General features: G+C 54.0%; 1 protein-coding gene across 3 annotated transcripts in view; it reads left to right on the forward strand.

Annotated features, from left to right (window-relative positions):
- Positions 1-12,613, forward strand: part of NOC2L (NOC2 like nucleolar associated transcriptional repressor) — a 79,512-nt gene that overhangs the window by 33,914 nt on the left and 32,985 nt on the right. For all 3 annotated transcript variants that reach the window (XM_050931414.1, XM_050931416.1, XM_050931415.1), the window contains exons 13-15: positions 3,603-3,716; positions 4,115-4,216; positions 9,475-9,618. In XM_050931414.1, coding sequence (XP_050787371.1) covers positions 3,603-3,716; positions 4,115-4,216; positions 9,475-9,618 — 360 coding nt within the window. The remainder of the gene's footprint in view (positions 1-3,602; positions 3,717-4,114; positions 4,217-9,474; positions 9,619-12,613) is intronic.

Genomic DNA, 12,613 nt, shown 5'->3' on the forward strand with positions numbered 1-12,613 from the left:
GACAAGGGCTTCTGCTCCTCGGTGCAGGCAACCAGACGGCTCCTCTCCACCCCTGCTCTCCAGGAGGGGGAGGGAGGGAAGCCTTCCAAAATTACCTGTTAGGGGAAAGGGCAGGGAGAAGAGGAGTCTGAGAAGGGGGCTGGAGGGGGGGACAGCTTTTTGGATTCTTCCCCTCTTACAGGCCATGAGATCCCAATGTCTTTTTGGTGCTTCCCTTGTTTGGTGACAGGCGATAGTTTCTGCAGCGGGATAATTGGCGGCTCAACCGCTGGAAGGCAAGTGTGGGTAAACAAGGTGGAAATCTCCCCATGGGAAGTCTTGGTTTGCCAATTTAAATGTAGCTGCTCCTCAGCGGGGTCAAGGGGGGGCGCCATGGGCTAACCCTGACATGCTTAGAAAGGCAGGAGTTTTTTCACTCCGCTGCACTCCTCTCAGGTGTGCAGTGTGCTATGGTGGGAATCTCCAGGGCCTCCAGATGCCCTGTTGGTGGGTGTGGGGAAAGGGGGTCGGTTCTCCGCAAGGATATCCAGCGGTGCAGGGGTCATTTGAGCAATGAGAACGCTGGGCATATGTGCAGCACTTCTCATCCATGGATCTTGAAGCACTTCTCCAAAGATGTGGGCACCATTGTTGCAGCTATGCAGCTAGGGAAACTGAGTCACAGAGAGGGGACATGCCTTGCCCGAGGTTACCCATGGAGGGTGCACGCTCCAGGTTTCCTGACTCCCTGTCCTATCCGCTGCCAGCGTAGCAGTGTGCTAGGTGTTCTCTGGAATAAGTTTGTCCTCAGTCCCGTTCCCAGCAGGCAGGTATCTGTTGCTACAGCTGGTGTTTGTGGGCATACAGAGAAAGTCCTTTCCCTGCGGAGATTATAAGGGGAGAGGTGGTCAAAGGGGTGAGATAAGCCCCTGCAGGAGCATTTGCTCCTGGAATGTGGCTTGGGGCTGGCCAGGGGGAGGGAGGATGAGCCTCATTCTGGGCAGCAGCCCGTAGGATGACTGGCTGGAGTTAGCTGGCCTGTGCAGGGCCCAAAGGGGAAGGTAATGGGCGCTGGACGGGGTGGCAGGGATTGCTGTAAATTGGCTGCTCTGGGGTGGTGCTGGCAATGAGCACTGTATATATTTATGTATAAGAGAGACCCTCTAGGTGTAGAAATGAGTGACCCTGTATATAAGCCAGATGGTCCATTCCTGCCGCCTTAGCTTGCCACGTCCTTTCCTCTGGCCAAAGATGTTATCCTGACTTCAGCCAGATCATTTGCCTCTGAGTCTTCTGGCCCTCTAGTGTCGTCCTTCTGTCCCCCCCACCCCCCCTGGTGTTCTCTCCAGCCTGCCCCGGGGTGTCTACACTTCGCCCCTCCCTCTCAACCCTGTCATTGGCCTCTGTCCCTTCTCCTGGCCAATTGTCTCCCTGGCCCCTCCAGCGAGTGCCTCAAAACGTCTGCTTACATTTCCCCCCTCAGCCGCCAGCATGTACGGTCCCACAAAGCCCGACGCCTTCCGCTTTCATACATCTGACCGAGGGGATCGATACTGCTGTTTCAGCCAAAGAAATAATTGTGCATAACGAGGTTTGTTGCATCGATTCCCTGGAGAGGGGCTCTTTGTTTTCACAAGCCACCGAGCTGGGCCCTCCCTCCCTGATAACCTGGCCTGACAAATCAAATGCAAAGAATCGATCGCTGACAGCGCGGTTTTCTGGCCTGGGGGCAGCTGTGTGACCTGGACCATCTTGTTCCAGCACCCAGAGTCCTCTGCCCTGACTTGCAATACTGCTTGTCCCTGGGGCGATGCGCTCCCACGGCTGGGTTCAGAGCAGGAACAGTCAGAGGATGCATGGTGCTTGAGCGCAGCCTCGGTGTTGTGTTTAAGAGGTAGGGAATCCCCATGGTGGAGGAGAAGACCCTGCAGCAAAATATTCTGAGGCTGCTAAATGTGGGCACTTGAGCTGGATGGCTCCTGCCCTATCAGGCTGGGAGTGACTGAAAGTTACCACCTGTCACCTGACCTGGCTGAAATTAGACCTCTTGCCAGGGGACAAATATCCACCTCCTCAAACTCTCTCTCACTGGCTGACTCTGCAGAGATGCCAAGGGTCCATGGGGGAGTGAGTTGCCGCCTTACTCCTGGGCGGAGCAGCTCTCAAGCAGGGCAGAGGCATGTGGCGGGTAACCAGGCACTACTGACCCCTGTCCCTGGGGGCTGACATCGGCCCCTTTCAATGGCACAACCCCGCCCCGTAGAAGAACCCATGTACAGTGTGCTGAGTATAACGTGGCTATCGGGACAGGGCAGCCCCCACTCAGTGCTTGCGCAGAGATGCAGAGAAGATTCCTGGGCCAGCTGTTCGGCTTCTAGTGGATTTCAGTTAGCAACAAAGTCTCGTCTTGCTGAGCGTGACCTTTCTGGGAAGCTTAGAATAGAGATTCTTGTTGATCCCTACTTCCCCTCCTCCTGCAAAGCTGGGAGGCTCCTCCAGGTTGGTGAGCAGCATGGGCTTGGACCTTGATTACAGTGGCTAAAGTTTTACAGCTCTTCTCAATTAAAACCAAATGTCTGATGCCGCCGCAGACATCTGCCATTTTAAAAATGCCTCTCTTTTAAACCAAGGCCCAAAGCCTGCCGTTCTGATGGTACATGCTCGTGCACTGGGATTCCGGACGAGCTGCCAGAGCTCTCCTGTTTTGATCTCAGACTGTGTGGCCGCTGCTCTGTGCCCGGAAAGGGAGAGGTTTTCACCGTGTCTCTAGCGGGTGGATCCAGATTTAGCCCTGGAGAATAATCTGCGTTTTCTCTCTTGTTTGAAGGCCAGGATGTGATGGACACAGCATCCTCTGCTGGTGAAGGGTGGCTTGTGAAATGTACTGACTGGTCTTTCTGCTCCTTAGGAAAAGTTGGGATGAAGTTTCAGTGGGAAAAAAAAAGATGCTAGACATGGGCTGTTTGTTAATGAGCATGTCCTAAACACAGCCCTAAGTCCTGCTGTTGGTAAAGAAGCCCATTCGTTAAGGGACCACTGGGAAGTATTCTTGGGCTGTGGTTAGTTTGACCTCGTAAGGCTCAGCTCTGCTCAGGAGCAAGCTTTTGATTTCCAGCATCGCTGTGCAAGGAGGGGTTTCGTCGGACAGCATGCTTCTGTAGCATCTTTCACGTACGCGTCTCCAAAGCTTTCGCCAAAGGAGACGTTTTGATCACAGACTTGCTCTGCAATCTGCCAAGAATGTGAATAGGATACTTAGGAAGAAATGAAGGCTAGTGGTTAGAGCAGGGGAATGGAGTGTGGGGGATTCAGGATGTCTGGGTTGTATTTGCAACTCTGCCACCGACTTTGTATGACCTTGGTTTACCCATCTGTGCGGTGGTGGATAATCCTTCCCTGCTTTGGTGGAGCATCACCAGGCTTTGTCTGTAAAGCAGTTTACTCTCACCCAGGCTCAGCGCTGCGCTGTTGAAGGCAATGAGAGTTTTGCAAGTGACGTCAGCCGATCTAGGACCAGGCCTGTAGGCCTTTCAGCAGGCTGTGGTCTCATTAGTGTCTCTCTCTCTCTCTCTCTGCCTGCTGCAAGTTTTATCATCTTTACACTCAATTTTCTTCTGTTGCAGATTTTCCAGCAAGTGGATTTCAATAAGAAGCCAGGCCGCATGAGTGCCAAGCCCATTAACTTTGCGGTCGTCTTGAAGCTGTCCAATGCTCACCTGCAGGAGAAGGCTTTCCGGGTGTGTGGAAACCCCTTCTCTGTCACGTGGAACCTGCCTACCATCCCAGGGTTCATGCTCTAACGCCCAGTACAGAGTGAGCAAAACAAATCCCTGGGCAGCTCCTTTGAAGTCAGCGCGGTTGCGCCTGGGGTGGATTTTGTAAGGGGTTAATTTCCCCATCTAGATGCCTCTAGATTCCAAATGGAGTTTGTACCTGGTTTAGCTGGGGTGATGAAGGCACGAGAAGGCACGCGCAGTGCATCCAGTGTCAGCTCTTGGGGTGGCTTATTCTGTGGTCTGTGTACTAAGAGAGATTTTCACATGGGCCCATCTCACGTCCCAGGGCCCTGGCAATGTGGAGATAGTTTGGGATTTGATTTTTCTCATTTCTTTTTCCTTCCATCCTCCTTACCCAGGATGGCCTCATTGAGCAGCTGTATGACCTGACACTCGAATATCTCCACGGCCAAGCCCACAGCATTGGATTCCCAGAGCTGACCCTGCCAATTATCATTCAAGTAAGGCGCTTTCCTGTGCTGGGGCATGTGAATTTGGGGCAGGCTTGAAACGGTGCTGGTGGCTGGTGGGAGGGGGTCTCTCTTTTCTCCCAGTGGTGATTTCCCTTGGCATTTCTCCAGATGATTTTCGCCCTGGTTTCACTCAGGGGCTGTGAGCGGAGAGAAATCTCAGGCTAGCAGGAGGATGAGAGTGGGCAGGGAAGTGGTTCTGTATTTCACTTCTCCCCTGGGAGATATGGGAGTGGGACAAAGGGACATCTAATTACTGCAGATGTGTCCTTGTGACTGACAAATGCAGGTTGGCTCTGGATGCTGTAGCTGTGTCCAAATTGTAGCGTGTGGGTGCGCGTTTCCCAGAACAGGCGTGAGTTGGTAGTTGTGCCTTGTGAGGCGATATGCTTCCCTGCCCCACAGCCCCTCACACGCCCACCGCAAGATGGGGCTCTCTCCTCCATCCCTTCCCCTGAACCAGTGCTCTTCCCCTCATTCACCCACCACAAAATAACACACACGCCCCTTTCCCCTCGTCCTCGCAGCAGGACTTACTGTCCCTCCCCACGGCCCCTCACGCCTGTGCCATGAGGCAGTCGTCTTTCCTTGTCCCCTGGCAAGCAAGCCGTGCTTTGCTCCTCCGTGCTCTCTGGCGCACTGCCCTGCCTTCTGATCAGTGTGGCCCAGGCAGATTTGAATGTGTTCGCTGATACCTGGCGCAGCTGAGGGACCGGATGGCTTGTATTTAGGTAGCAGCAGGTCACTGGTTCTGAACAGTTAAATGGAGCTCCTAGCTCAGTGAACATGTAGCTCTCTCTCCGTTTCCCCCTGGGCTCCCTTTTTTAACTCCCTGTTGATGGGTGGCGTATGGGAACTGGCTTAGGTTTGCCGCCCTCACGTTGCTCAGTACCGCTAGCATCTTTGCTCTGCTTAGATGCCATTGACTAGTGGGTGACCATGCACCTGATTGCTATGACGCCTCTGGCTGATCTGGCAGTGACTTCTCAGCTCGGGAACCGTTGGCCATTTGGGAGGTGTATCTGCTCCTAGCTTCAGTGTTGCAGACCAGCACCTGTCCTGCACACGGTCGTGGGCTGGGTCACAGCCCTGGCCTAGCCACCCCTGGTGGAAGCGAGGTGATGGGCTCTTCCGTGCTAGGAGCGCAGCTCCCATTCTCACCCCAGTGTTCGTTTACTGATCAACAAGAGACACATGAAAACTTTTGCTCCCTGCATCGTTTCCAGCAGCTGCTGAGGGCATCAAAGCCATCAGGAGCCGGTGTTGTGGCGGGAATGGAGCGTGTCCTACAGCCCCCTGGCACCGAGCTCCCTGTAGCTTCCAGACACCCCACATCCTAGCCTGCCTTTCTGCAGATAATTAGTGCTGTGTGCGCAATGTGGTGCGACAAGCGCCCGGATAGAACAGCCTGTTGATTTCCTGTGTGGCCACCGCTGGCCATGGCCTTAGGGTGTCTGCTGGGCCCAGGCGCTGGGTTTGCATTCCCAAAAGCTGAGGTCCTGAGAGGCAGGCTATGTCCCTGGGACACCTCCACTTGGTGATTAAAAATCCCTCCGTCCTGATGCTTGAAGCTCACCTCCTCCTAATGCCTTGGCACTGGGGTTGGATTCCTGCTGGCAGAGGGCGGGTTCCATAGCTGCTGGTCCGTGGCTTTGGGAGAAGCTCGGCTGAATTGACCCCAAACGGAACTTGACAGCCCAGAAACCCGGAAGCGTGAGGGCAGATCAAAGAGAAGTGGAGCCAGCAGGATGGAGAGGGTTCAAAGGTTTCTCTTCTGCCCAGCGCCTCGGGAGTGACCGGGGGAGACTGCTGGTTGGCAGTGAGGGTTAAGTGCCCTTCTGAGGAGGTGCCGGTCTGGCTGCCTCTGCGCACACCCTGGTGTCTGGTTCTCAGATTTGAATCAGAACTGACTTTAGAGGAGGCTGCTTCACCCTTCCCTAGCTCCCTGCCAGAGGGAAAGCACCACACAGAATGGGCACAGGAAAGGAGGACAGCCACCAGAATGAGGGGTGGGGGACAGGCAGGGGAGGGCATCATCTGTGGCTAGGCAGAAGGGCAGGAACTGTGGATGGTCCTTGCCACGTGCCGCTACAGCTGCCTTCCTTTCTGCTCTGGCTCGCATGCTTTCACTCCTTTGTTTTTGGGGTGGCGGGCTGGGGTTGGGTTGGTTTGCCTGGAATACACAAGCCCAGCTGCTTCAGATCATTTATAGCTCCCTGCATCATTTCCAGTAAGGAGAATGGGTTTTTTTTTTTGCTGTGGTCTCCGCTGGTGTAAGCCAGTGGTGTGGCAGGCTGACAGAATCAATCCTGCTAATCACAGGGCTGCTTAGCTGGGAGCTGGTGTGAGATGTCGTTTGTCTCTCACTCTCACACGCACCCCCTGGCTTCCCATATTCTGGGAAGATACAGTTGTGCGATTTGGCAAAGGGGAGACGTGCACACACATGTTCACCCACTCTCTCCCTCCTCGCTGTCTGCTCCAGCCTTCTGGGTTGTCTCTGTCTTTTAACGCAGGAGCCAGAGCTGGAGTGAGATCTCATTACCTCTCGTTAATATCCGAGGCAGATAGCAGGGGAACAGGGAGGGGGGGGTGGGATGGCGGGGAAGGGAACGAACAAGCCGCGCTGAACTGCACAGATAGGGCTTGAGATTTGGCAGGATTTCTGGCGACACTTCTGCAGCGAAAGAAAAATGATAATGTACATCGCAACGGATGAAATGGATCTTGAGCTGCAGCTGCAGGGATCCAGGGCGATAAATAAAATGACAAATGCATCCCTGGGTGAAGATAAATATGCAGCACCTATAAAGATACATATTTTAGGAGGAGTTGGGGGGGTGGGGATTTGAGCAGCAGAAAAACAGTTTTACTGACCGGTTTTTAAACACCTCGTTAGGGAGAGGGCAGGCAATGTATATTAACCCTGTCGTTTCTGCAGTTGAAGGAGAACCTAGGATCATGCAGAATATGGGGGGTGGTGTGCAGCGGACGGATGAGTGACGGGAGAGGATTCACCATGTGAGTTGCAAGCTTGAGCCAATGACTGGCTCTTCGTGCAGTGCTGTGTGAGGTGCCAGTGGTGGAGAATAACAGCACAGAGCAGGTGTGTCGCCTCTCCGTCACAGGGGTACCTGCCTCCTGAGTGATCCAGTTTGTGGGACTGACAGAGGGACACCTCCCTCCCTGTTTTTCTTGTACTCATGCAGGACTTCTAAACATCAAGTCGAGTTTGTCAATCGGAGACTTATGATCTGTGTTACAGTAACATCTGCAGCCCCCAGCCGAGATCAGAGTACCATTGCTTGTGGCACTGTATGTAGGTAGAGAGAGAGAGAGCAAGAGACAATCCCCTCTCCAAAGATAGCCAAGACAAAGGCTCAAAGGGGAAACTGAGGCACAGAGTGACTAAGTGACTTGCCCAAGGTCACGCACACAATCTATAGTGAAACCAACAACTGAACCCAGATTTCGAGTCCAGTGCCTGAACCTCAAGCCTCTGTCTCCTCTCAGCCCGTCGTCCTCCTCAGTTCTGACAGTTTCCCAACTCCCTGGTGAATCAGGATGAGGTGGAAGTGGCCGTTGCAGTCCTGCCTTTGGGGCCCAGCCCCACTCTGAATAACGAGTGTGTGAAGTCAAAGTAAAACAAGCCTCTCCCCCACGCCTGTGTGTGTTTCAGAGCTGTTAGTGGGCACTGGAGTACTTTGTCCCATCATGCTGCTTTACCTGTTCCAAGCTCTCTCTGAACATTAACTGATCTAACCCTCCCAACACTCCCCATTGCATTAGGCAGGTACAGAATAAGCCTCATTTTACAGATGGGGAAACCGAGGCAGGGAAGTTGCTTGACTTTCCCACAGCCCCTCAGACAGTCAGTGACAGAACTGGAGCTAGAACCCCTGTCTCTTGACCTCCCTTTCCTTGCTTTCACTGCTAGACCACGCCGACGCTGGGCTCAGATTAGTGAGGCATACGCCTACAGGGGAAGCGACCCGCTGGCTTTTCACTCTCTGCTTTGGATTCCCTGACAGTTAGCCATTTGTCTGCCCTGGCAGGGTTTCTCTTTGCATGTGGCTCTGGCCAGGAGCCTGCCTTGGAGAGCTCCCCTCTGCTGAGGGTGGGAGCATTTGGCAAGCAATGTAATGTACCTGGGAGGAAATCTACTTGTCAGTCCATCCACCCTGCTTCTGCAGCCCTTTGCCAGCAGGGACACCCGATGTTGCCTCAGCTTTTCTCAGGGGGAGGGTGGGGTTGAGCCTTAAAATAATGGGGGCAGAGCCATGGGGAGACTGGTTGGTATTGGGAGCGGGATGGAGGGGTGTTTAAGGATGAGGCTGCAGGCAAAAAACACATTTCGATCTGATTGGAATAAAATACCCTCATTGTCTAGTGAAACTGAAGTTTGTTTCCTGGCCAGAGGGAGGCCAGGGCAGCTCCTTGGTGACTGGGAGGGTCTCTGCGCAAGCCGTCGGCAGCGTCTGTGGTTTCTGAGCTGCAGTGGCTGGGAGCCCAAGGGTTCCACATAAGGCATTGGGTCCAAGAGGAAATAATTGGCTGGTTGGAGGCCTCCCAGCTGCCCACAGAGGTTAATTTTGCAGATGTTGTGGGGAGGGCGTGTGGGGTTTGCACTCAGGAAAAGTGAGAGGCATTGGCTGGAATGGGAGGCGGAGCAGTCGGGTCCTGTGCAGATGACTCTTCTGGATGCAGCTCAATCCTGACCCACACCCTCCCCTTGGAATTCCAGTTCTGCCCCTCCCCCAGCTCTGCCAATGCCCCTCTATCTGCCCCTCCCCCTTGGTATTCCAGTTCTGGGCTCCCCAGCTCTGCTAGTGTCCCTCTATCTGTGCCCTCCCCCCCACCCCCCCTTGGTATTCCACTCCTGCCTGAGCCGGGACCAGTTGTGTTGATTATACGGCAGCTGGAAGCTCTGGTTTCAGGCTGCGGAGGTATTTCCAGCCTGATGATTAGATGCCCTGTCCAGATATGAGCTGTGATAAGGGATGCCAGGAGCAATCTCTGAGCAAGGCGGTTTAAGTTGACCTCCGTGCTGACATCCAGTGTATTGGTCCCTGAAGCACCGTGGCAGCGGAGGTGGGTAATAGCTGGGCCGTGGCTGTGAACAGAGGGAACGAGGAGTCCCTTGCTGCCTTTCTCCGGGGGGGACGGCTTTGTTTGTGGGATCAGTTAATGGAAACTATTACACGACATTCATTTTCTGCCTTTCTCCCCTTCCCTTCTTCTCGCTCCAGCTCAAATCTTTCCTGAAGGAATGCAAGATCGCCAACTACTGCAAAGCGATCCGGCAGCTCCTGGAGAAGTTGCAGGAAAATTCTGCCTACGTCGCCAGTAGGCGTCAGAAAGCCACCTTTGGCGTGGCCAGCAGGGAGGCTGTGGTGAGTCGGCAACCTAAATATCGGCTTCCTGGAAAGACACTCTGACTCCGCAGTGGAGGTTAAGACTGGCAGCGGGAAGAGGGGCGAGGTCATGGAATTGGGCATGCCCGGGGTGGGTTGGATGTTTGCAAAACAGAGTGGGCTGAGCTTGGCTCTTGTGCTGTCACTGGCGAAATTCCCCAGCCAACAGCATCATGGAAAACATAGTCCCTAAATTACACCCGTTGTTATGGATGTGTGCTCCTATTAGGGACGCTCCTTTTCTGTGATACCCGTCTGGGCCTTCTCCTGTAGAAGTCTCTTGCAGCTCGCCTGTCCCACTTCAGATCTGTGAAGGCCACCAGATGAGTGACAACTGGAGGAGGGACCTCACCTCCTATCTAGGAGCTTTGCTGGCTCATGATCCTTGGCTGCCTGCCTCCAGCCGAGGTGGGGGAGGAGGGGATAATACCTTTGTCGCTCAGCTGATTTGCAGCACTTTGTCTTTGTTAAACGAGTGCCCTGGTTAGATTCCCCTTGTTCGCCTGGTGACGGCAATAAATTTTAGGTTGAGAGCAGGACTTCTGGGTGTTGTGCCTCTGCGGCTGCTGGCCAATGGGCTCTGGGACGTTTCCCCTCCCTGCAGCCCGAGCTATTGCGTGTAGACATCTCTACACGTTTGACACCGAGGAAAGCCGCCAAGGCCTGGAGGAGCTGGTGTGCACTGGGTTGTTCTGCTTTAAACTTTGGGGACAAGTCGGATGTGGAGCGGAGAGGAAGGAGAGCGGGTGCCTGAGATGTCGGAGCCCCCTACCCCCACACTGCATGTTGTGGGGAATCGATCCCTGTGCAGGCAGTAGCTGCTGAGGGAATGTGCGGGGGGCTTTTGGCCTCTGGGCTGTGGCTGCAGTGAGGGGTTTTCTTTACAGATAAGACTGATAGTGGGGACTATAAGGCCCAGGAAGGGGCGGGGCTGATGGTTCCGCAGGGGGAGGGTGGGCTTTAAAAGGCCTCACGTTGCTCCCACAGGAGGAGCTGGGATTTTTACCATTAGCTTCAGTGGGAGCAGGGTGAGGCTGGTGGTCAAGCGTCGCCTACCTTGAAAGCCCTCTCTGCACAGAGCTGGCCCAGCACAGATGAGCCTTCCTTCCAGGCCTGAGAAGGGAGTTCCAGTTTCCTGGGGCCGTTCTAGCTCCGTCCTCGCTGCTGGGACGTTCAACAAGGATGTGGCTAGTTTTGTTCTAAGTGGGTACTTGTCCATTGGGAACTGGACTGAGACCCACCTGGCTCACTTCTTACAGGCCACCGAGCAGCCCTGGGGTGGTAGCAGCTTCCCACGGCTGCTGGGCTGGATTTGAACCGTTGGCCTAGTGATCAGAAGCTCCCTGGCGCATTTCCCGCCCGATCTTCCTTTCTCGTGCCTTTTAATGTGGGCCTGTCTTAGAAGAGCAGCCCGTACAGCAGGTCTGTGAGTCTCTTCTGGTGGATTCGCTGGAACGTGAATTCTTTAAATCATGTGTTCAGGACGTCAGTAACTCAGCCAGAAGTTAGAGGTCTGTTACAGTGAGGTTCTGTGGCCTGCGATGTGCAGGAGGTCAGATTAGATGATCACCATGGTCCCTTCTCCCTTAGAGTCTATGAGGCCAGGAGCAGGGCTTTGAGAAAGAGAGAGCAGTTTTGGACGGTCTCTTTCTGGGCTATGAGGTGAAATTCCCTCCTATCTTGGCTTGACCAAGACTGAGACCTGCTTGGCATGATTGTGGAAGAAGATGGGAAGGTGGAAATTCTATTCCATCATCATCTTACCCTCGAATTCTCTGGCTTCCCTGCGCTGAGCTCTTCTTAGAATGGTTCTTGGCTGTGTGGTGCTGGAGCTGCTGCTTCCTAGCATCTCTCCCTTGTCTGCTCCAAGCTAGGCCACCAGAGAGGGGAAAGGGGAGAGAGCATGGCCAGGGAATTCTCAACTCTGCTTCCCTCATGCTGAACACATTAATTTTTATTTCTCTCTTGCTTGGGCCAGACCCTCTCCTGGGACCCATTTACCACTGAGTCCTGGAGCATTTGAAACCCAGCTCCGAATCCAGGCTCTCAGTTGCTGTCCCATTAACAGATTTTTGTATGCTGTTGTGTTGGGCGTCTGGGGTGGAATTTTTCCCTTCCAGGCAGGGAAGGAGAGGTGAAAATATTTCATCCTCCAGAAGAGCCCGTGGAGTCGGAGTGAGCTGGCTTTTGCCACTCTGCGCCGATGGAAATTGGCTGAAGCTCTGTGTTGGGAAAGGCTCCACCTGTTAGCGCTGGGCACGGAGCTGGAGTTCCACTGCAGAGAAATTTATCTTCAGATGCTCAGCTGCGTGGACTGCAGGGAAATTATCCTTTCAAATCCTGGTGTATCAGTGCCAGGCCGCAGCAGCGTTGTTCTGAGATTAAGGGGCTGATGGAACTGGTTTTGAAGTGACTAAGTATTCTTTGGTTCTATAAATGCCTTTCTGGGTCGGACTGTCTTGCCAAAGGGATTAGGTTTCCCATCTGGAGCAAGGCTTTTTTCATTTTATTTTTTCCCCCTGTCGATGCCGTGACCACCCACCCGCTCTGCAGAGGCGGAGATTTCAGCCTCTGGGGCTCTCAGCGAGGTGCGGGGCCGGGTTTCCAGCAACTATGCAATTATCTGCTCGCTCCCAGCAGCTCAGGCTGCAGCCCCATTTATCAGAACAAGATAATTAATTTTAACACTTAGTTGCCTGCACAGCTCCTGGGTTATATATCGCACCTGCAGCGGCTGGCTGCTGAAAGGGACGAGAGTCGATCTGGGCTGACCCCCGAAGTGCAGCGGCACATGGGCTGCACTGGGAAGGCTAGGGGAGCACTAGGTTGCCATGCAAGCTTTGGGGGGTTCTTGTGTGGTGAGTTACAGGGATACAGCAGCAGCTTATGGCTCTGCTGTGCAGGGATGTGTGGGTTCCCAGCAGAACGTGTGATTGCTGCTCTCCGCACTGAGGAGAGGCGGGAGCCATTCATT

Source organism: Gopherus flavomarginatus, chromosome 21 (genome assembly GCF_025201925.1).
Source record: "Gopherus flavomarginatus isolate rGopFla2 chromosome 21, rGopFla2.mat.asm, whole genome shotgun sequence".
NCBI classification, from domain to species: Eukaryota; Metazoa; Chordata; order Testudines; family Testudinidae; genus Gopherus; species Gopherus flavomarginatus.